The 24,829-nt window shown below is 43.2% G+C and overlaps 1 protein-coding gene across 1 annotated transcript in view; it reads right to left on the reverse strand.

The window, feature by feature from the left end:
- TMEM38B (transmembrane protein 38B) overlaps nucleotides 1-23,649 on the reverse strand; it is a 60,463-nt gene extending 36,814 nt beyond the window's left edge. Inside the window, exon 1 of the mRNA XM_040359208.1 lies at nucleotides 23,463-23,649. Within this exon, the coding sequence (XP_040215142.1) occupies nucleotides 23,463-23,571 (109 nt within the window). The 5' untranslated portion in view covers nucleotides 23,572-23,649. The remainder of the gene's footprint in view (nucleotides 1-23,462) is intronic.
- Nucleotides 23,650-24,829: the final 1,180 nt, after the last annotated feature.

Raw genomic sequence — 24,829 nt, forward strand, 5'->3', positions numbered from 1 at the left:
TTTCACTTGTTCCCTGTATAAAAGACACCTGTCCACAGAAGCAATCATCTGTCCACCATGGCAAAATTGTAGACCTACGCAAGGCTGGAATGGGCTACAAGACCATCACCAAGCTGCTTGGTGAGAGGGTGACAACAGTTGCATTCGCAAATGAAAGAAACACAAAATAACTGTCAATCTCCCTCAGTTTGAGGGCTCCATGCAATATCTTACCTCGTGGAGTTTCAATGATAATGACAACAGTGAGGAATCAGCCCAGAACTACACGGGGGAATCTTGTCAATGATCTCAAGGCAGCTGGGACCATAGTCACTAAGAAAACAGTTGGTAACACTACGTCGTGAAGGACTGAAATCCTGCAGCGCCCCAAGATTCCCCTGCTCAAGAAAGCACATGTACAGGCCCGTCTGAAGTTAATTTCTAAGTTCTAAATAATTCAGAGGAGATCTAGGTTAAAGTGTTGTGTTCAGATGAGACCAATACAAGCTCTTTGGCATCAACTTTCCATGTTTGGAATAGGAAGAGGAATGCTGCCTATGACCCCCAAGAACACCATCCCCACCGTCACACATGGAGTTGGAAACATTATGCTTTTGGGGGGGGGGGGGGGTTTGCTAAGGGGACAGGACGACTTCACCACATTAAAAAGGGATGATAGACGGGACCATGTACCGTCAAATCTTGGGTGAGAAGAGGTACATTAAGGTCCTGGAGTGACCTAGCCAGTCTCCAGACCTTAATCCCATAGAAAATACAGTATCTCACAAAAGGGAGTACACCCCTCACATTTTTGTAAATTATTTTATTATATCTTTTCATGTGACAACACTGAAGGAATGACACTTTGCTACAATGTAAAGTAGTGAGTGTACATTTTGTATAACAGTGCAAATTTGCTGTCCTCTCAAAATAACTCAACACGGCCATTAATGTCTAAACCACTGGCAACAAAAGTGAGTACACCCCTAAAGTGAAAATGTTCAAATTGGGCCCAATTAGCCATTTTCCCTCCCTGGTGTCGTGTGACTCGTTAGTGTTACAAGGTCTCAGGGGTGAATGGGGAGCAGGCAAGTTAAATTTGGTGTTAAATCGCTCTCACTCTCTCATACTGGTCACTGGAAGTTCAACATGGCTTAATGGCAAAGAACTCTGAGGATCTGAAAAAAAGAATGGTTTCTCTACATAAAGATGGCCTAGGCTTTAAGAAGATTGCCAAGACCCTGAAACAGAGCTGCACCACAGTGGCCAAGACCATACAGCAGTTTAACCACTTCAATACATCTCCTTCCTGCTCAAGACAATTTTCAGCTTTCAGTGCTGTCGCTGTTTAAATGACAATTGCGCGGTCATGCTACACTGTACCCAAAATAGAATTTTTATAATTTTGTTCCCACAAATAGAGCATTCTTTTGGTGGTATTTGATCACCTCTGTGGTTTTTATTTTTGCTAAACAAATAAAAAAAAGATAGAATATTTAAAAAAATTCAGTTTTTATTTTCTTTCAGTTATAAAATTTTGTAAATAAGTAAGTTTTCTCCTTCACTGATGGGCACTGAAAAGGCAGCACCGATGAGGTGGCATCAATGAGGTGTCACTGGTAGGTGACACTGATCGGTAGCACTGATATGCAGAGCCAATGGGCATTGATAGGCGGCATTGATGGGTGGCACTGGTGGGCACTAATAGGCGGCACTGCTAGGCACTGATACGTGGCACCGATAGGCATCACTGATGGCACTGGCAGGCATTTAGGATGGGCACTAATTGGCAGCTGCCTGGGCACCGATTGGCATTTCCCTGGTGGTCTAGGGTGACATACCTGGTGGTCCAGTGTGATGGTCATTCCTGGTGGTCCTGGCGCCATCCTAGTGGTCCTGGGCGGGCTTCCAAGGGGGGCTGAGCTGATATACAATCAGCACAGACCCCCCTGTCAGGAGAGCAGCCGATCGGCTCTCCTCTACTGGTGTCTGTCAGGAGCGAGTGAGGAAAAGCCAATCAATGGCTCTTCCTGTTTACATCATGATCAGCCATGATTGGACATGGCTGATCACGTGGTAAAGAGCCTCCGTCGAAGGCTCTTAACCGAGATTGGTGTAGCAGTGTGTCAGACTGACACAACGCACCACCGATCGTCGCAATGCGCTCCCCCACAGGACGTCCAGTCAGGATTACAGAACCACCGCCTGGCCGTCATTCACTATAGGCCAGTCGGGAAGTGGTTAACAGGACAGGTTCCACTCAGAACAGGCCTTGCTATGGTCAACCAATGTAGTTGAGTGCACATGCTCAGCATCATATCCAGAGGTTCTCTTTGGGAAATAGACGTATGAGTGCTACAGAGGTTGAAGGGGTGGTGACCATATGCTGCACACTGGAGAGGATCTGCAAAAAGGAGTGGGACAAAATCCCTCTTGAGATATGTGCAAACCTGGTGGCCAACTACAAGAAATGTTTGGACGGACGTACGCCTTACGTAAACGGCGTAGACTACTGCGACGGGCGTAAGTACATTGAATCGGCGTAACTAGGTCATTTACATATTCGATGCGTAAATCAATAGGAGCGCCCCTTGCGGCCAGCGTAAATATGCGCCCAAGATACGACGACGTAGGAGACTTATGTCGGTCGTATGAAGCCAAAATTCAGGCGTATCTAGTTTGCTGAATAAGGCGCATAGATACGACGGCGCATCCAAGGACTTACGCGGCGTATCAGAAGATACGTTGGCGCAAGTCCTTTCTGAATCTGGGCCATAATATATATATATTTTAGTATCATTAAAAAAAAAATTACAATCTCGATTCAACCCCCCTTACGATCTCAATCCGGCATTTCCACGATTCAATGTAAACAGTGCAAAGCCATTCTTTGCTCAGTGCTGTAAAAAAAAAAAAAAAAAAAAAAAGACAGAAAATGTTTATCAACATTGCTTAGCGCTGAGAAATAAAGATAAGAGATACAATGTAACCTTTGGTTCCTTAGATCAAAGGGATGAACTTCGGTCTGCAAACTAGGTCAGATTAACCACTTATAAGCATTTTTCTGACACGTTTTGCTTTGCGAATTGGTCTTTTAAACGTAATATTTTGGGAAAAAATACACTTCAATTAATAAATAAAAAAAAAAAAACACATACACACACACACACCAGTAAAGTTAGCTAGTTTTGTATATTGTGAAAGATGTTACGCCGCGAAAATTGTCATCTTTATTATAAGCAAATAAAATAGCGTTTTTCATTTTATCCAGAATATGTTGATACATTTATATATATATATATATATATATATATATATATATATATATATATATATATATATTATACACACACACACACATTATATATATATATATATATATATATATATTATACACACACACACACACACACACACACATACATATATATATATATATATACATATATACACACACACACACACCAAAAAAAGAGAGCGGCACTAAAGGGTCTTGAAAGGTGAACGCATGATGGCGGTTTATTTCGACGTTTCAACAAGGCACACAGTCGTCTTCTTCAGGAAGGCTTGTGCCTGGTCGAATCTTCAAGCTAAACCACCATTGTGCATTCACCTTTCAAGATCCCCGAGTGCCGCTCTCCTTTTTGGTTTATATGCACTACAGTTTTAGCTGTGCACCGGGGCCCATTTGTTATCTGTGGTTTACATGCAGTGACAACCATTGGATAGATTGAGCTAATAAAAAATTATATATATATATATATATATATATATATATATATATATATATATATATATATATATATATATATATATATATTTTTTTTTTTATGACGAACCAGACTACTAATCCTATTACCCCACATATAATGGAGGTGAACAAAGGCAGACATGTTTTGAAGTTAAGCCTGGGTGACACCCATGACTCCTTCCATTCATACCGTGGAAGATTAAGCATAGGCACCCAGGGACAGAGAGCTGTGTTATTTGCTGCATTACCAAGTGAAAATGAACTGCAATACATGTTTTTTGTTTTTAGGTTTAGCTACATATTTAACCCACTTAAAACATTCTAGTTTTTATAGTACTTATGACAAATATATATAAAGCACTTTTCTCCCCTAGGAGAAACAATATTTTATAGATCTTCAATATGGAAATACATAGCACATGCTCCTGTGACAAATCCTACAACTACTTTAAATGCAGTATACGTGACTGATTAATCACACTGCAATGCATAAAACCAAAAGGAATGCAAACTAAGATCATAGTTATGCAGTAATGATATGAATATGACCACCTGTTCTTCCCATGGAAGGTTTATATTTAGCTAAAAAGAGGAACCCGGGTATGCCTTTCCCATGCTGAAACTAGGAGTTTGCACTGAATCTGGGTCTGAGTCACTTGACATTTTTAGATGGCAGTCTTATCAATGATGCCAATAAACTTTAAATGTTGAAGGTGAGCTGATAAACCTAGTTGCGGAACAAGAAAAAAAGCGATGAATAGCTGTGGACAAGGTGCAGGCAACAAAATTAATTACTAAATAAGTTCTAACTAGTGACAATGTAATAGGCATGAGATTTGGTGGGATAGGAAAAATACGTATGCACATTTTTCAACGATTGTGCAAACAAACTCCAGGCAGATGGCTAAATACATAGTTACTGCCTTACTTTCCAAATGCTTAATGTGATTTTGACATTAAAAAGGAGTTGTAAAGGCAGGTTTTTTTATCTTAATACATTTTATGCATTAAGATAAAAAGCCTTCTGTGTGCAGAAGCTGCCCCAGCACCCCCTAATATTTACCCAAACCCCATCCCTGTCCACGAGTCCCTCGGCCGCCCGGGACTCCCCTCTTGATTGACTAAGACACAGCAGCGGCGCTATTGGCTCCTACTGCTGTCAATGAAATTCAGTTAGCCAATCAGGAGAGAGAGGGGGGCGAGGCCAAATGGCAGATCCATGTCTGAATGGATGCACGAAGCTGCAGCTCAGCTCGGGTGCCCCCATAGCAAGCTGCATGCTGTGGGGGCACTTGACAGGAGGGAGGGGGTTTACTATGACTAGTAATAACAAGTTTACAGTGGATCAGTGATTGCACACTTGTCTACATGCTCCCAGAGGTGTGCAGTTATATCAGTGTTTCTCAACCTTTTTTCAGTCAAGGCACCCTTTAAAATTATGCACAAATCTCGAGGCATGGCATTCTAAAAATGTCGAAAAAATAAACTAGACTTTTTGGAGTGCGGCTGTCCATCCATTCTCCCACCTGCTTAATTCTATGCATTGCCAGCACCCGTGTGATTCCCGAGTGGACATTGATTACCTGCCTGTGCTCACCTGGAGCGGTGGTCTCCCTACCTAAAAGTTGTAAGGGTGCTCAATAAAAACCTGTGGCTTTGTGCAACTAAAAGGCAGGCTGGATCCACCCGCTGTCTTTTATGTAACTTTTGGATAATTTTTAGGCATTTTGCCAAGGTATCCCTGGAGAAACCTGAAGGCACCCTGATTGAAAAAGAGTTATTCTACACATAGAAGTACAATTTTGAACAGTAAAAATTAGGTGGTGTTGATCTTCAAAATGGTAAAATAAGTCCTACCTCATCAGGGCATGCATCTATTCTTTGTTGACCTTACCAAGAAAAGTTTAAATCACATCGATGCTCATTATAAAAAAAAACACACACATTTCAGAAAAATAGATAAATCTAATGATGAAATGGATATCCCTTTTTCAATTGCTATATGGACTCACAATTTCATAATAATCTTGTCATTTATACACATTTTCTACGCCAAACAGCCACACAGAGTTTCCTGATCAACCTGTTAATTTTCCTGGTTCATCAATTTACAGCAGGTTCAACCAAGCTTCAAGTTAAAAAGGTAAAGTTTCTCTTTGTTGTTTTGGTAACAGAGATCAGCTTAATTCTGGCTTGGACAATTCCCAGTGCTTGAACTCCCTGGCAACTCCCCGAGCAAGAACTGCATACCTAAACCCCAAACAGAATCAGAAAATCAGTACTCAAATCCTGCCTCTGCTCCAAGACCGTGACTTGCAGGTTTTTCCTAACCCGATTGACAGATGCTAATGTAACAGGATTCCTGAGTCTCCACATGATGCCAGCAGAGGGGTGTCCAGGGGTCCAATGAGGAGGAAGCGGCAGAATGGGTCGTGGCGATGAATGTACAGGAGAGGGCCACTAACCCCCGGGTGCCACTTCTTCCACTGACACAAGTACTTAATAATCCCCACTGAATCAGGGGCATTTTTTTTCTTCTATTCACACCAGGGCATAATGCATTCCCTCTGACCACAGATTTAGCCATCAGAATAGTTAATTTTTTCAACCGTTTTTCGGGTTCTAAAAAATGACGTTTTTAAGGGTCTCGAAAAAAAAAACGTTTTTTTCAACCCGATCATTAAAACGGCCTTGCCTACACACGATCGTGAAAAAAAATGCTCTAGCAAAGCGCAGTGACGTACAACACGTACAACGGCACTATAAAGGGGGAAGTTCCATGCGGATGGCGCCACCCTTTGGGCTGCTTTAGCTGATTTCGTGTTAGTAAAAGACAATTTGCGCTTTTCAGTCTGTTACTGCGTGATGAATCTGCTTACTCCATTACGAACGGTAGTTTTACCAGAACGAGGGCTCCTGTCTCATAACTTGCTTCTGAGCATGCGCAGGTTTTTCATGTTGTTAAAGCCCACACACGACTATTTTTTACAACCTTAAAAACATTGTGAAAAATTAGAGCATGTTCTAAATTTTTAATGCTCATTTTTTACATCGTGAAAAAAGGTCTGGAGCCCACACATGATCGTTTTTAATGACATATAAAAAAAAAAAAACTTCATTTTTTAGAACCCGAAAAACTGTTGTGTGTACGCGGCATCACCTTTTTCCCCTTTTCTAAATATGATATTTTCCTTACTAGTTAAACACGGTTTCCTTTCTTCTAGGATATCTATAGTATTCTCTCTTTTCTCACAATATGCCACTTTCTCAACAATTTTCCACTTACTGAAAGTTTCTTTTATAAAAATGTATTTCCTTTCTAATTCACAATAATTATATATTCAATATCATAGCAATCTACCTTTTAAGCTGTCTCTCCACCTGATTTTTCTATCAAGCCTCCTACTCATATTTTTGTTCAATATTCCTTTTTACTTTTATTTTCTTTGAAGACAAGCTTAATTCATTACCTGCTTTTTCTCTCCCCATCAACGCTTATCTTATGTGGTGTTCACTTAAAAAAAAAAAAAAAAAAAAAAAAAAAAAACACACTCACCAGTTCAGAGGATCCAGTGTTGTCCTGTGGCAATTTGCTGTTCAAGGGTGACAGTCTGTGTTCCTGTTATCTATACCACGTTTTCATTCTGTGAATGGGCTACCGGAGCCTCCCGAGATATGTGAGGCCCCGTACACACGTCCGAGAAACTCGACGGGCAAAACACATAGTTTTGCTCGTCGAGTTCCTTGTGAAGCCGCCGAGGATCTCGGCGAGCCAACTTTTCTCATTGACTAACGAGGAAATAGAGAACATGTTCTCTTTTTGGCCCGACGAGATCCTCGTCGGTTTCCTCGCCGAAAAGTGTACACACGACCGGGTTTCCTCGGCAGAATACGTCTCCCATCGAGTTTCAGGCTGAATTCTGCCGAGAAACTCGGTCGTGTGTACAGGGCCTGACAATAATATCCCAGGAGGCTGTGCAAGCAGGACATGTCATTCTGGCCTAGGCCAAAAAAAAAACAACCCTGTCAAAATGAAAAAAGCAGTGCAGAGATAATTGTGAATGGTTGCCTTAAGCCCTGTACACAGGGGCAAGAATCTCGTCAGGAAAAAAAAACGTTGTTTTCCCTGACGAGATTATTGGCAAGAATCTCTTGCCGCCCGAGTGTACAGACTCTCCTTTCAAAAGAACCGTGGTTCTCTTGAAAGGAAAGAACGCGGTGACATCGCGTACGACGAGCATGCGCTCGTCACATTCGATGCCGTCGTCGCCATCTTGCTGAACCCTACCTATGCCTAGGAAGCTACCGCGCATGCGTCAAAGTCATTTCGAGCATGCGCGGGTTTCCACTGCGACCAGGTAAATATACACACTCTCGGGTTTCTCGGCAAGAAAACTGTCGAGAATCTCACAACGAGAAAATAGAGAACATGTTCTCTATTTTTCTCGTCTAGATTCTGGGCAGTTTTCTCGTCGAGAAACCTGAAAGCCTCGTACACACGCACGGTATACTCGGCAAGAAAGCTCTGCCAGCAGTTTTCTTGCTTTTTTTGCCGAGTAAACCGAGCGTGTGTACGAGGCTTTAGAGTTATTGTTTGTGGCGATACCTCACATGGATGGTGCAACCACTGTTTGCATATCCATTACTTCACACAGGTGCATTGCAGTAACGTGTAGTAAAACATGTGTTTTACAATTCGTTGATGCAGTGCATGGTGTTATGTGCATTGTGTTGCAGCACTACTCATTTTGGAATGGCACCCAAAAACATACCTGTGCAACAGCATACCAACACCAAAGTGCAAAAAAAGAAAAAAAGAAGTGGAAAATCCTTGTAATTCATAACCAAGATGCTTTTTATCATCCCTTGTGTTAGCCCTAACCTAAAGCTGGCCATAGATATTTTTTATTTTTTTTTTTATTTTTTTTAGATTCCTTCATCCTGTGGGCACTTGTCTGTGACAGCTTGCGGCTTCACAGTTGGATGCTAACTGCGCTTGGTCCGGCAGTCTTCTGAAACCTGTGGCGTGTCCCAGAAGACTGCAGGGAGGGAAGGGGAGAGGAGAATTTCTGCTCGGATCGACTAGAGATTTTTTCGAATGGGGAGCGGGTACCTAGTTTGACAGGTATGGGGCAGTCGTTAAGTGGTTAAGGAACACAAGGAGTTCAAGGTGTCGACTTGGCCTCAAATTTCTCCAGATATCAATCCAAAAGAGTATCTGTGGGATGTGCTGAAAAAACAAGTCTTATCCATGAAGGCCCCACTTTGCAACTTACAGGTCTTAAAGGATCTGCAACTGATGGCTTGGTGCCAAATACCACAGCATACCTTCCGGGGTCTAGTGGTGTCCATTCTGTGATGAGTCAGGGGTATTTAGGCAGCAAAAAAGGGACCTACTCAATATTATATCAATAATAGGTGGGTGGTCATAAAGCTTTGGCTGATCGATAAAGATTACCTTATTCCATGTCAATATGGCTACCCAATGAGAAATTAGGGTCTAGGATCAGACAGTTTAGGGCAGTGTTTTTCAACTCCAGTCCTCAAGGCACACCAACAGGTCATGTTTTCAGGCTTTCCATTATTTTGCACAGGTGATTTGATCAGTTTCGCTGCCTTAGTAATCACCACAGCCGTTTCATCTAAAGGAAATCCTGAAAACATGACCTGTCGGTGTGCCTTGAGGACTGTTGAAAAACACTGGTTTAGGGGGGGTACATCTGTTTCCACTTATCGGTATTTGTTAGAAAATGTGTTAGATTTCCATCCCTCTTCATGGGGGGGGGGGGGGTGAATGTGTGTCTGCCAAGAGCAGGCACAAGAACAAATAGAGGTTAATTGCTTTGAAAAAAACAGCATTATTGCAGTAATCGTGTCTGACAAGACAGGGATTACTGTCAATGGACAGCAATCCAGCAAGGTAGTTTGTCTTCCATCACCTTTACCAACTACTGCATAAAAGTGCATGGTAGACATTATTTCAGACGTAAAATATGTAGTGGTCTTTCGCGCTACTGTGAGTAAATAATGAATGACCGAATGTGGGTACAAATTCCAAAACAGCAATATCTAAAAAGTGTTCACTGTACACAAAAAATGAATAAAATTGGTGATCTTGCGCTCAAAGAAAATACATACAAAATGAAAACACTCAAGTAACAGTGAATGAAAACTCAAAATAAAAACTGGTTACCCTGATGAAGTCACGAGGAGCATGATTCACCATTCATTCAATGTTACTTGAGTTTTTTCCATTTTGTATGTATTTTCTTTGAGCGCAAGATAACCAGTTTTATTTATTCAAGCAGACGTACTCATGGATTTGTGCTTTAGGGTCCATGCTTAAAAAAAACACAGGAAAAAAAACTGTTATCCCCCAGATGAAGCTTACGAAGGTCAATTAAAACATGTTGGGGATTTACTGGTAGACTACAGAAGACTATCTTTCTGCTGAACTCTCAGGGGTTGTCGGTTTTGCCTGCTATGTTTTTATCATAACATGCCAGGGTATTGATGTATACATTGTCTTCTTTGCGTGCATTGTACAATAAAATATATTGTTTTATGGTAAATATTGTGTAATGCACTAAAGTCACATAGCTATATAGTTGGTAAAGTTGACAAAAAAGACACCAGTCTATCTAGTGCAACCTAGGGAAAATTCTCTTGCTCGTTGTGCTACTGGGGACATGGTAGTTTTTTTTGCTAGGAAAGCTCACCTGTCCCCATTTGCTTTATTTTGTTAGAAAATCACTTTGAAAAACCCTCCTTGTCACAACCCGACCATGGAGTAAGGCCCCTTTCACACGGGGCGGATCAGTAATGATCCACCCCGTGAACGTCTGCTTGCTCAGCGGGGATCGCTCCGTTGATCCCCGCTGAGCCGGCGGATGACAGGGCGCACTGTGCAGGGACCGCCCTGACTTTTCTCCGCTCTCCCCTATGGGGGGATCGGATGAACACGGACCGTCTGTCCGTGTTCACCGATCCGATCCGCCAGACGGATGGTAAAGTAGGTTTTTCCTCCGTCACACTTTGGCGGATCGGAGCGGGTCGGATGTCAGCGGTAGGGTTGCCAACTCATCCCTTTAAAACAGAACACATATGAATTACACAGGTTCTGAGGCTAATTTAATGCAAATAAGGCACCGAGTGAGTTTAATTACCTCCTTAATCAGCCACAGAACCTGTGTAATTAATATGTGTTCTGTTTTAAAGGGATGAGTTGGCAACCCTAGTCAGCGGCATGTCACCGCTGACATCCGCGGCTCCATAGAGGAGCACGGAGCGCCCGTTCAGGTCTGCCTAAAAAACTGGCAGGTGGACCTGAACGGGCCGCCTGTGTGAAAGACCCCTAAGGCTGGTCATGCACAAGTCTGGTTGAATGAAAGAAAAATTACTTGATTGCCCCTTCCACACACTCTAGATCAGTGATCCTCAAAATAAGGCCCGCCAAGGCGATTTACCCAGCCCACGGCACGGACTGTCCCTTTTATAAGATTGCAGCACTTCACCTCTGCAGCACTTCCCCCTCCCCTCTGCTATATTAGTCACACAAGACACGAAGCGTGACAGGTCCAAACAAAGGGCGGGACTTTTCGAGTTAAGAAGCGGGTAATTGGTTACTAGGCAGTGGGGCGGTCCCAGCAATCAATCATCTGCCTTATACTTGAAAAGTCCCAAGCTTTGTCCAATCCTGTCAGGCTTTGCGTCGTGTGTGAAAAAAGTAGGGGGGGGGGGGGGGGGAGTGCTGTGATATGCGGGGGGGAATGCTGCGCTGTGATATGGTGGAAGTGCTGCGATATGGTTGAAGTGCTGCGCTGTGATATGCGGGGGGAGTTCTGTGATGTTGTGATGTGCTGTGATATGCGGGGGGGGGGGAGGGAGTGCTGTAATATGCGGGGGGGGGGAGTGCTGTGATATGGTGGAAGTGCTGTGCTGTGCTGTGATATGCGGGGGGCTGTGCTGTGATATGGGGGAAGTGCTGCTCTGTAATATGGGAGAAGGGGGACTCTGATATGGGGGAAGGCAGACTCTGTGATATGGGGGAAGGGGGGCTTTGTAATGGGAGAGATCTGTGCTGGGGAGCTTTGTGATTGGGGGGGGGGAGTCTTTCATGGAGAGGAGTCTGTGATGGGGGGGGGGGAGTTAGTGATGAAGGGATTATGTGAAAAACTTATTAGTATATGTTGATTAACTGTTTTTTGTGCACTACAAAAAAAATATGTGCAGTGTGCAAAAGGTATTTGTTTATATTTTTTTTCAAACTATAGTCCGGCCCACCAACAGTCTAAGGGATCGTGAACCCCTGTTTAAAAAGTTTGAGGACCCCTGCTCTAGATGGATGGTGGAATCCCTCCCTCTGAGCCTTTGTATTCTGACAGCGGGCAGATCTCACCACCATCAGAATACACTTATTAGCACCACAAACTATAGCCAGCAGCACCGATAACAGCTAGCCATGACTAAGCACTGACGCCAGTGCGAAACGTTGGCCATACTGATTTTTGTGGGCTTGCAGTGACTGTATGCACAGTTGAAAATAAAGACATCTCTTTTAAAGAAAATTTTGGAGTGCGGCTGTCCAGCTTTTGTTCTTTTGTTTTTTGCCAGCACCGATAACAAGATAACATTTTCCAACAGGCTGGTTGTACACAACACAATCAATAGATTAACTTCTGTATAACCAGCCTACTAATACATGCATCGAAATTTTCTGAGAAAGCCCCTCATCCTCTCTTTTAACCGCTTAAGGACCTCCACACATACATACTGTATACTGTGGCAGGACTACCCTTAAGCGCAAAATCACGTACCTGTATGCGATTTCTTCTTCCTGGTCTGGGGCACGAGCGCCGATGGAAAGCCGCTCCCACTGTGAAAGGAAACAGCGGGTCCAGCGAACCTGATGTCCATCTGGAAACCGGCGATCGTTCAGAGAGAGACAGAACGGCGGTCAGATTCCCGCTCTGCTAGTAAGGAAGACAGAGCTTGTGTTTCTGCTAAACCAGGAACACAGATCTCTGTCTTCCTACAGTGCAACCATCCCCCACAGTAAGAAAGCACTCCCAGTGAACACATTTAACCATTTGATCATCCCTGATGGTAACCCCTTCCCTGCCCGTGTCATTAATACTAGGGAACGACCGATATTGTTTTTTTAGTGCCGATACAATGCCGATATTTCGGCCACCTCTCAGGCCAATAGCCAATATGTAGCATCACTTCCGGGTTACTAGATCCAAGATCCGAAAGAAGCATCGGTTTAGTTCGGGTCTTCGGTCAGGTTGGGTTGTCGCAGTCCCGCAAAAAAATAAAAAATAATAAATCGCTGATCACCGCCATTACTAGTAAAAAAAAAAAAAAAATACAAAAAAAAGTTAATCTATTATGTATATTTTTTTTTTACAAATCACCTTGGATTATTTATTTTTATTGAATTTTAGGGTAAATATGAGATCTGAGGTCTTTTTGACCCTAGATCTCATATTGCAGAGGTCCTGTTATGCTTTTTTTTTCTATTACAAGGGATGTTTACATTCCTTGTAATAGGAATAAAAGTGACACAATTTTTTTTAAAAGAACAGTGTAAAAATGAAAAAAAAGGTAAAATAAATAATTATTATTTTTTTTAAACGCGGCCCCGTCCCGCCGAGCTTATGTGCAGAAGCGAACGCATACGTGAGTAGCGCCCACATATGGAGATTTTTAAGGGTAAAAGTTTGTCGCTATTCCACGAGCGGGCGCAACTTTGAAGTGTGACATGTTGGTAATCAATTTACTCGGCGTAACATTATCTTTCACGATATGAAAAAAAAATTGGGCTAACTTTACTGTTGTCTTATTTTTTTTTTTTTTATTAAAAAAAAGTGTTTTTGTTCCCCCAAAAAGTGCACTTGTAAGATCGCTGCGCAAATACGGTGTGACAAAAAGTAATGCAATGACCGCCACTTTATTCTCTAGGGTGTTAGAAAAAAAAACCATATATAATGTTTGGGGGTTCCAAGTCGGCACTATACGGCGCCTGCGCAGTCAGCTCTACACGGTGGGCGCAGGCGCCGTATAGGGTTGACTCGCAGCTCGGCTATTTCCGGAAATCTGGTGGCGCACGTTGTGCGACAGGGGACCTGTTTCACAAGCCTTCAATCATCGAACCGAAGCATAGGAATGCCCAGTCCCGCAGTCATCGGAACCCTGAGGCAGGGATAGGAATGCCCAGTGCCACAGTCATCAGAACGCGGAAGCCCTGGACAAAATCAGAATATAAAAAGGTATGTACGGAGAAAAAATAAATAAAAATGACCCGCCGAAAGTAAATGTCCTTAGTATGCTGGCTCTAATATTAGAAATTAGTTTTTAGGGTGAACCCCCGCTGTAAGTGGTTAAAGAGGAAATAAACCTTTATGTATTCTTTATACCTATAGGCAAGCCTATAATAAGGCCTAACCTATAGGTACTGTAAATATCTCCTGAACGTGCGCCGTTTAGGAAATTTTTACTGTATACTGCGCCGATTGCGTCATCAGCGCATACGCTCTGAAGGACGGCCGCCTCTAACGTTTCTTCAGAAGCCTGCGCCGTGACTGGCGGCTCCTGTGCGCATGGTTGGGAGTGATGTCACGCGGTTCCAGACAGTCACAAAGCCAGAGTCCACTGACCCAGAAGAAAAACGGCTGGATGCGGCCTCCAGTGAGGAGGACGAGGGCTTTGTTTGCAGGTAAGTTTAACATAATGTGCTAGTATGCAATGCATACTAGCACATTATGCCTTTACTTTACAGGCAAGGGAAAAAAAATCCTCTTTAAGTTAGGAAAGATATGCCTCGTTTGTAGTAGAATCATCTCCTAAAGAATAATCATTTTACAGCCATGCGATAGAACATATTCTAAAACCTATTACAAGGTTCTCTTCTCACTCTAACTCTACGAGAACAAATGCAAAATACCAAAATACATGAAAACAGCTTAGGCAAATATTCACAAAATTCTTTGTGATGCAAAGTCCATGCTGCGGAGTCAGGTGGTATAGTACAAGAGAGGAGAAGCAGACTTGTCACAACATAAAACTATCGTATAGGAGATACCGTCCACATAAAACAAAACATTTAAAGTGGTTGTAAACCCTCCGAGACAACTTTATCTATTACTAATGTAAATAACACAGGCAGCAATCGCTGCCTCTGAAAGTGTATTCACTGCTTTAGTTTCCCTGGAAATCGTCCTTTAATCCAAAATGACGTGATGCGCGATTGCGCAGTAGGTAGTCTCGTTAACGGCACATAAAGTGTGTCGTTTCTATTATATTCTATGCTGGTGCATTTGTATGCACAAGCTTCCCCTCAGAACGGCACAGAGGAGAAGTCTTGTGATGATACTCCCCCTTGTGACAGAAAAAGACGTCACACAGGGGAGCGAATAGGCAGCATAGACAGACTGCTACAGTGGTAAAGCGCATGCGCGAGATTTCGAAAGGAAAAGAGAGTAAGGGCGGAAGTGGCGTCCATAACAGATTCAGAAAACAGTTCAAGCAATGGCGCGGCCAATACCCGGAAATGAAGAGATTAGAAATACGCTAAAAAAGGTATTTAGAGACCTCGTTTTAGTGCTATTTTAATCTATGATCCTTTATAATGAGCTATTGTATGTGAGAATTGAAAAAAATACGAAAAATCGGCCGGGGTTTACTTCCTCTTTAAGGCTGAGTTCACACTGCTAAGAACACAGACATTGCATGTGATTCGCACCGCATTGCTGTGCAGATCACGTGCGATGCAAATTCAGCCAGTTTGTATCACATTCGGATCAGAATTGTTCGGGACCCCTTTTTTTTCACTCATGCGATCCGATTCCTGCACCATTTCAGAGTTCGCACTGCAATCTGTGAACCGATCTGGGGGTGTCATTGACTTTACAGAGGGCAGTGTGGAATCGCGCTGGTTTCCCCATTGCACAAGTGTGAACCCAGCCTAAAATACATTGGGGGAAATTTACGAAAACTGAAGCAGACAGACATCTGGTGCAGCTGTGCATAGTAACCAATCAGCTTCTATTTTCAGCTTGTTTAGTTACAAAAAATAAAAATTGGATCCCGTTCCTTTATTAACCACTTCCTTACTGGGCACATATACCCCTTCCTGACCAGGTGAAATTTCAGCTTGTGGCACTGCGTCATTTTAACTGACAATTGCGCGGTCGTGCGACGTGGCTCCCAAACAAAATTGACATCCTTTTTTCCCCACAAATAGAGCTTTCTTTTGGTGGTATTTGATCGCCTCTGCGGTTTTTATTTTTTGCGCTATAAACAAAAATAGAGCGACAATTTTGAAAAAAAAACAATATTTTTTACTTGTAATAAAATAATATTGCGCAAACCACTAGGTGTCGTGAGTCAGGCTGCCAACATACCAAAGTGGATACTAAGTGAAAATGTTGTGAAAAAATGTAGCGCCCAAAATGAATGAATAAACCCTTTGAAGGATGTAAGTAAAGTAAACCTGATAGTCAAATGATCTGCATCACCGACTACTCTAGTCCCAAAATGTGTGAACCTGTGAGGTAAACACAAACACATAGACCAGAAATACTCAGATATGGGTCTATATGGTAGTGCCAAAAAATTGGTGTCAATATATATAATGCTACAATCAAAAGTGAAGATGATGTCTGTATGAGTTCAAAGCACCTGTTCCTTCTCAGACAATCACTGAGAAAAAATGGATAGTGAGCAAAGATGACGTTCAAGTGATCTAAAAACACAAACCCTTACTAAATATATAAACCAAACGTGATAGTATGTTTCAACAAAAAGGGGTAAATACACCTTAAATATATAAATGGCTGAATAAGTCAGTGAGCGTGACAACATAACAGTGTTAAGGAAAAAGTCTTTTGAAAGCACGCATATGATCTTCAATTGTTGGAGTGGAGCCAGAATCTTCAAAACACATAACACTCTTCACACATGGGCATTGATTAAAGGGTGGGTACTCTTACCAGAAAAGGTGGACCCTCAACTTCACCGTACGGTGGGAGGGTCGTTAGAGCTTGTACAGACTAGCGTCTGGATCTGGGAGTCTTCCCTTCAGATGGTCAGAACCAAAGATAGCCTCAGGTGGTCTCGATTGTCCAGGATAGAGTGTTGTGGCAGGAATCAGCTCATCAGAAGTGCTCCAAACATCCCAATTGTTATGCAAAGGAAAAACATATAGAGGTGCTCCTCATAGTGTAAAAAAGTTTTTTTATTGCACTCATAAGGCAAATTTCAAAAGTAAAATAGTGAAAAGGCTTGCAAAGCCACACTGAAGGTAAAAAGCAAACAGCAAGCTAAAAGAATCAAGATAAAAAACCACAGCAAGCTGAAAAAATAGCAGCAGATACTCCCACCTTGGGTAAGTATGGGAGAATTTCCAAATACCGTATTTATTCGAGTATAACGCGCACCCGTGTATAACGCGCACCCCTAATTTTCAATTAAAAATCGGTATAAAATCATTGTAATTGCCAAAAATCATTTATGTCCAGCCATGCCCCCTGTATGTCCAGCCGTGCCCCCTGTATGTCCAGCCGTGCCCCCTGTATGTCCAGCCGTGCCCCCTGTATGTCCAGCCGTGCCCCCTGTATGTCCAGCCGTGCCCCCTGTATGTCCAGCCGTGCCCCCTGTATGTCCAGCCGTGCCCCCTGTATGTCCAGCCGTGCCCCCTGTATGTCCAGCCGTGCCCCCTGTATGTCCAGCCGTGCCCCCTGTATGTCCAGCCGTGCCCCCGTATGTCCAGCCGTGCCCCTGTATGTCCAGCCGTGCCCCCTGTATGTCCAGCCGTGCCCCCTTACCTTTAATCACGCGGCGCGCGGGAACATTACAGACAGCGTTCGTTTGAACAGCTGTTTTCCCTGCCACGCATAGACACTCCCCCTCGTTCGCGATTGGACAGATCCGTCCAAGGGGGAGTGTCTACGCGCGGCAGGGAAAACAGCTATTCAAACGAAAGCTGTCTAATGTTCCCCCGCACCGCGTGATTAACGTTGTAGCGGCGTTTGTGGCTTCGGCGGCGGTAGCAGCGGCGGGGAAAAAGTCCTCGAGTATAACGCGCACCCAAACTTTGAACTTTTTTTTGGGTATAAAATTTTGCGCGTTATACTCGAATAAATACGGTAAGTCAGCAGTGGAGTTACAATAGAACTATCACCCTACCGGTTTCGTCTCTATAGGACTTCAACTGGGGTTCTGGGAACCCCAGTTGAAGTCCTATAGAGACGAAACCGGTAGGGTGATAGTTCTATTGTAACTCCACTTCTGACTTATTTGGAAATTCTCCCATACTTACCCAAGGTGGGAGTATCTACTGCTATTTTTTCAGCTTGCTGTGGTTTTTTATCTTGATTTTTTTAGCTTGCTGTTTGCTTTTTACCTTCAGTGTGGCTTTGCAAGCCTTTTCACTATTTTACTTTTGAAATTTGCCTTATGAGTGCAATAAAAAAACTTTTTTACACTATGAGGAGCACCTCTATATGTTTTTCCTTTGCATAACAATTGGGATGTTTGGAGCACTTTTGATGAGCTGATTCCTGCCACAACACTCTATCCTGGACAATCGAGACCACCTGAGGCTATCTTTGGTTCTGACCATCTGAAGGGAAGACTCCCAGATCCAGACGCTAGTCTGTACAAGCTCTAACGACCCTCCCACCGTACGGTGAAGTTGAGGGTCCGCCTTTTCTGGTAAGAGTACCCACCCTTTAATCAATGCCCATGTGTGAAGAGTGTTATGTGTTTTGAAGATTCTGGCTCCACTCCAACAATTGAAGATCATATGCGTGCTTTCAAAAGACTTTTTCCTTAACACTGTTATGTTGTCACGCTCACTGACTTATTCAGCCATTTATATATTTAAGGTGTATTTACCCCTTTTTGTTGAAACATACTATCACGTTTGGTTTATATATTTAGTAAGGGTTTGTGTTTTTAGATCACTTGAACGTCATCTTTGCTCACTATCCATTTTTTCTCAGTGATTGTCTGAGAAGGAACAGGTGCTTTGAACTCATACAGACATCATCTTCACTTTTGATTGTAGCATTATATATATTGACACCATTTTTTTGGCACTACCATATAGACCCATATCTGAGTATTTCTGGTCTATGTGTTTGTGTTTACCTCACAGGTTCACACATTTTGGGACTAGAGTAGTCGGTGATGCAGATCATTTGACTATCAGGTTTACTTTACTTACATCCTTCAAAGGGTTTATTCATTCATTTTGGGCGCTACATTTTTTCACAATATTTTTTACTTGTTGCTATAATAAATAGCCCAATTTAAAAAAAAAAACATTTTTTTTCTCAGTCTAAGCGATACGTATTCTTCTACATATTTTTGGTAAAAAAAATCGCAAGAAGCGTCTGGTTTGCGCAAAAGTTATTGCGCTTACAAAATAGGGGACAGAATTATTATTATTTTTTATTATTTTTTTTTACTACTAATGGCGGCGATCAGCATTTTTTTCGTGACTGCGACATTATGGCGGACACATCGGACACTTTTGACACATTTTTGGCGCCATTCACATTTATACAGCGATCAGTGCTATAAATATGCACTAATTACTGTATAAATGTGACTGGCATTGAAGGGGTTAACACTAGGGAGCGGGGAAGAGGTTAAATGTGTTTCCCTAAATTGTGTTCTAACTGTGTGTGGAGGGGGGTGACTGGGGGAGGTGACCGATCTATGTCCCTATGTACAAGGAACACAGATCGGTCTCCTCTGTCCCCTGACAGGAAATGGAGCTCTGTGTTTACACACAGAGCTCCATGTCTTGTCCCTGTAGCCGCCGATCCCGAGTGCCCGCATCGGCATCTCAGCGATGCGGCGTGCGCGCAGGCCGTAAAAACACGGCCTGTTAGAGATTCAGAACCACCCCGCGGCCGTATAAAGTCGTACGGCCATCGGGTAGTGGTTAAAGCATGTTATACAGCACAGTGCTTGTGCTGTGTAGATTGGCCCCCTGTTTAACCTAAAAAAACCTGGCTGATCCTAACACCCCCGTAAACTGACCACGGTTTATCATGGCTGCTGAGCCTTGACACCATGGTCAGTTTACGTCCCTCTGTCACCCGCAGCTCTCCTCTGTTCTCCCCCATCCTCTCCTCCCTCCACTCCCTGCCTGCCTGCCAGCGCCATCCACTCCTCAGCTTTCACCTTCCGCTGCAATCATAACTACAGTGCCTTGCAAGTATTCACCCCCTTAGCTGTTTACCTATTTTTACATTACAGCATTTAGTTCAATGTTTTTTAAACTGAATTATATGTGATGAATAGTTGGTGAAGTAAAATTACAAAAATATGTACATAAAACAATTTTTCAGAAATAAAAAACTGATAATTGGCATGTGCGTGCGTGTGTGTTCACCCCCTTTGTTATGAAGCCCATAAAAAGCTCTGGTGCAACCAAATACCTTCAGACGTCACATAATTTGTGAAATGATGCCCACCTGTGTGCAATCTAAGTGTCACATGACATGATCTGTCATTACATATACACACCTTTTTAAAAGGCCCCAAATGCTGCAACACCCAAGCAAGAGGCACCACTAACCAATCACTGCCATGAAGACCAAGGAACTCTCCCAACAAGTAAGGGACAATGTTGTTGAGAAGTACAAGTCAGGGTTAGGTTATAAAAAAATATCCAAATCTTTGATGATCCCTAGGAGCACCATCAAATCTATCATAACCAAATAGAAAGAACATGGCACAACAGCAAACCTGCCAAGATATGGCCGCTTACCATAACTCATGGAGCGGGCAAAGAGGGCATTACTCTGAGAGGCAGCACAGAGACCTAAGGTTACCCTGGAGGAGCTGCATAGTTCCACATCAGAGACTGGAGTATCTGTACATAGGACGACAATAAGCCGTACGCTTCATATTCATTAAAATTTCGTACCGGGGGGGGGGTATAGTATGCCTGTAAAGTGGCGTGTGTTTCCTGTGCTTAGAACTGTCCCTGCACAAAATGTCATTTTTTAAGGAAAAAAAGTCATTCAAAACTACTTGCAGCTATAATGAATTGACGGGTCCCGGCAATACAGATAAAAGTCATTGAAAAAAAAACGGCAGGGGTCCCCCCCATTTCATTTGGATCTGGTATGAATATTAAGGGGAACCCCTGCCATTTTTGAATGATTTTTTTCTGTATTGCCGGGACCCAACAATTCATTGAATAGCCACGAGTCATTTTAAATTACTTTTTTTCCTTCAAAAATTACATTTTGTGCAGGGAAACAAAATTAAAAAAAAAAAAAAAAAAATGCATGGGGGTGCCCCCAAAATTCCATTACCAGGCCCTTCAGGTCTGGTATGAATATTAAGGGGAACCCTGCACCAAATAAAAAAAAATGGTGTGGGGTTCCCCCAAAAATCCATACCAGACCCTTATCCGAGCACGCAACCTGGCAGGCTGCAGGAAAAAAGGGGGGACGAGAGAGCGCCCCCCGCCCTCCTGAACCGTGCCAGGCCACATGCCCTCAACATGGGGAGGATGCTTTGGGGATGCTTTGGTGGCCCTGCCCTCAGCTACATAAGAGCTGTCAGGCTGGCGCCGCATCATCCGGTGGAGTCAGGATCGTGTGCGTGTTCCTCGCTGGAGTGGAGATCATCCATCGCTGGATACCGAGAATTGATTACATCGTTGGAATCTTTTTTTTATTTTTCATTTATTTCAAAGCATCCTCCCCATGTTGAGGGCATGTGGCCTGGTACGGTTCAGGAGGGAGGGGCACTCTCTTGCCCCCCCTCTTTTCCGTGCTCAGATAAGGGTCTGGTATGGATTTTTGGGTACACCCCACGCCATTTATTTTTATTTGGTGCGGGGTTCCCCTTAAAATCCATACCAGACCTGAAGGGTCTGGTATGGATTTTGAGGGGGACCCGCATGCAATTTTTTTCAATTACTTTTCTCTGTATTGCCGGTACCCGGCAATTCATGACTAGCCGCGAATAGTTTTAAATTACTTTTTTTCCCCTTCAGAAATGACACTTTGTGCAGGGACAGTTCTAAGCACGGGAAACACGTGCCACTTTACAGGCATACTATTCACCCCCCTAGGTACGAAATTTAAAGGAATATTTCACTTTTATTGTTTGACTTTAAACGTTATTAAAATCACAGCTTCCGAAAAAAACTGCAGTTTTTAAAACGTTTTTTTTTGCATTGATACATGTCCCCTGGGGCAGGACCCAGGTCCCCAAACACTTTTTATGACAATAATTTGCATATTAGCACTTTAGATTTCTCCCATAGACTTTTACAGGGTGTTCCCCGGCTTTTCGAATTTCCCGCGAACACCCCAAATTGTTTTTTTTTTTCGGCGAACGGGCAAATAGCCAATGTTCGAGTCGAACTCGAAGCTCATCCCTAGTGTAACCAAAGGGCTAGATTCAGCAACAACATACGGCGGCGTATCTCCAGATACGCCGCCGTAATTTCAAATCTGCGCCGTCGTATCTTTACGCCGATTCTCAAAGGCAGATACGTTGAAAAAATAGGCTTCTTCCGCCGACGTAACTTGAATATGGCGGCGTATAATTGTGTGCAATTTTACGCTGGCCGCTAGGGGCGCTTCCGTTGTTTTTGGCGTTGAATATGCAAATGACCTAGATACACCGATTCACAAACGTCCGTACGCCCGGCGCAATTTAGTTACGTAGTTTACGTTAGGCTTTTTCGGCGTAAGGTTACTCCTGCTATTAGGAAGCGCAGCCAATGTTAAGTATGGACGTCGTTCCCGCTTCGAAATTTGAATTTTTTACGTCGTTTGCGTAAGTCGTTCGCGAATAGGGCTGGACGTAATTTACGTTCACGTCGAAAGCAATGACGATTTGCGGCGGAATTTCAAGCATGCGCACTGGGATTCTTTCACGAACGGCGCATGCGCCGTTCGTAAAAAACGTAAAATACGCAGGGTCACCATTAATTTAAATAAAACACGCCCCCCTCATTTGAATTAGGCGCGCTTACGCCGGCCCCATTTACGCTACGCCGCCGTAAGTTAGGAGGCAAGTGCTTTGTGAATACAGCACTTGCCTCTCTAACTTACGGCGGCGCAGCGTAAATAAGATACGCTGCGCCGCCGTAACAATGCGCAAAGCTACCTGAATCCAGCCCAAAGTATCTTTTTGTTCTTTTATCAAAGGAAAGAACTGCAGCGGAGTGTAGATGAACGAAGTTTAACCATTTAAAGACCAAACCTTTTCTGACATTTGTTGCTTACAAGTAAACAAAATATCATTATTTTCTGCTAGAAAATGACAAAATCGTGATTCTCATTTTAGCCAGAATCATACAGCTCTAATATAAAATATATATATATATATATATTTATTACAAACAAATTGACATTAGAAATACTTTGTGTTCTATAGAAACTCCAGGCGGCTGGTTTACAACAACTGGAGCAAGAAAATGAAGGAAACTTCTATTTGGGATTCCCTGTGGTATATAAAGCTGTGAGTATCAGTGTACCCACCCTGCTTGTGTACTGTATATAAGCCTTTGCATATGATCACTTGCTGGGAAGAGCCCACTTATCCCTATGGTTTACTCAGACCCAAGCAGATAAAAGTCCACCTTGCAGTCCCCCTCCAGCCATGACACATACTGTATATAGAGTACATAGTGAGTCAGAGACAAGCTGGTGTGTGTGTGTGTGTGTGTGTGTGTGTGTTCTCTCACCTGGCTGCTCCCTGGCAGACAAGACAGACATGAAATAATGAGCTCCATCGAAGAAAGGGAACATAGACAGTCGGGAGAACAGCACGGAGATCTCAGTGATCACCTCCATGCTCCCTGCTTCTTCTCTCAATGGTACGTCTTCCCTCTGTCCATGCACTCTGCTCTGTACTTCCCTATTACCCACAGAGCCGCCCCTCTGCATAGTCTGACAGCTGTGGCAGCCAATTACAGCGCAAGAGGCATTGTGTTACAGTAACTTGGTGTAAGAGAAGCGCCGTGATTGGTCCAGAGTGAATGTTGTGGAGGTGTGGTCGGGGTACATGCTTGTATGGGAGAGTGGGAGGAGTCAGAGATGACAGCTAGCCCATCCCACAGCACTAGTTAGACTAGTTATAGAATCGCTGTAGGCATGTCTGTCATCCTATTCTTTTGTTGCTAATCTATGTAATGTCCAAGGTCAGATCGCGTGAGTTACTTTGTTACACATTTGTATGCTTACAAATTCTACAGCCATTCGTTGCCTTCTTATGGGAACTTGTGGTCCCTGCGCTACCAATTATGGTAACACTTTTGCAAGCAGCTGCTTTAATCTGAAGTGTCTTAAAGTGACACTAAACTCTGGTTTATAAAATGAAAATTCTATTCAAGCATGTATTCATAAAGCCTAGGTTTAGTCACAAATGGGGAAAAAAGACACAAATCAGCACAAGCGACATATAAAACAAATGCCATGGGGGAGGTTTACTAAAACTGGTGCACACAGAATCTAGTGCAGAGTAACCAATCAGCTTCCAGGTTTTAGCCCCAATTCACATTGACTGCAGCTATGAAGTCGTGCGACTCCATCTGAATTCGCACAATTTCAAAGCCGCATGTCAGTTCAACCTCTGCCGCGACTTTGAAGACATCTGTGCGGCTTCATGCACAGATGTCTATTGAAGTCGCATCCAAAAATCGCCAAAATTAGTACATGTACTACTTTTTCAAATCGATGCAGCACCGATCTGAGCAGTGCGATTGCCGACAATAGGATGCAACTTGTCGTGCGATTTGACCTGTCAAATCGCATGACACTCCAATGCAAACGATGCTTATTGTCAGAGAATAATTTATCAACCCGAAGTAAGAAACTGATTGGTTACTATGCACAGCTGCCAGTTTGTGTGGGCATCAGTTTTAGTAAATCCCTCCAGGTGTTGCTGGCTCCTGCATTAGCTGAGAATCATCCACCCCCTCCCCCCACTGCTGCTGCCCCAAGCTTCCTGTAGCAGGTTAATATAGCCTATGGACCTGTGATAGGCACTCTTTAGGAGTGACAACTATGCCCACAGCTTCCGCCCACCTTTTCCGTTGAAGCTTTATTATAG

The sequence above is a fragment of the Rana temporaria genome, chromosome 1 (assembly GCF_905171775.1).
Source record: "Rana temporaria chromosome 1, aRanTem1.1, whole genome shotgun sequence".
Classification (NCBI taxonomy): domain Eukaryota; kingdom Metazoa; phylum Chordata; class Amphibia; order Anura; family Ranidae; genus Rana; species Rana temporaria.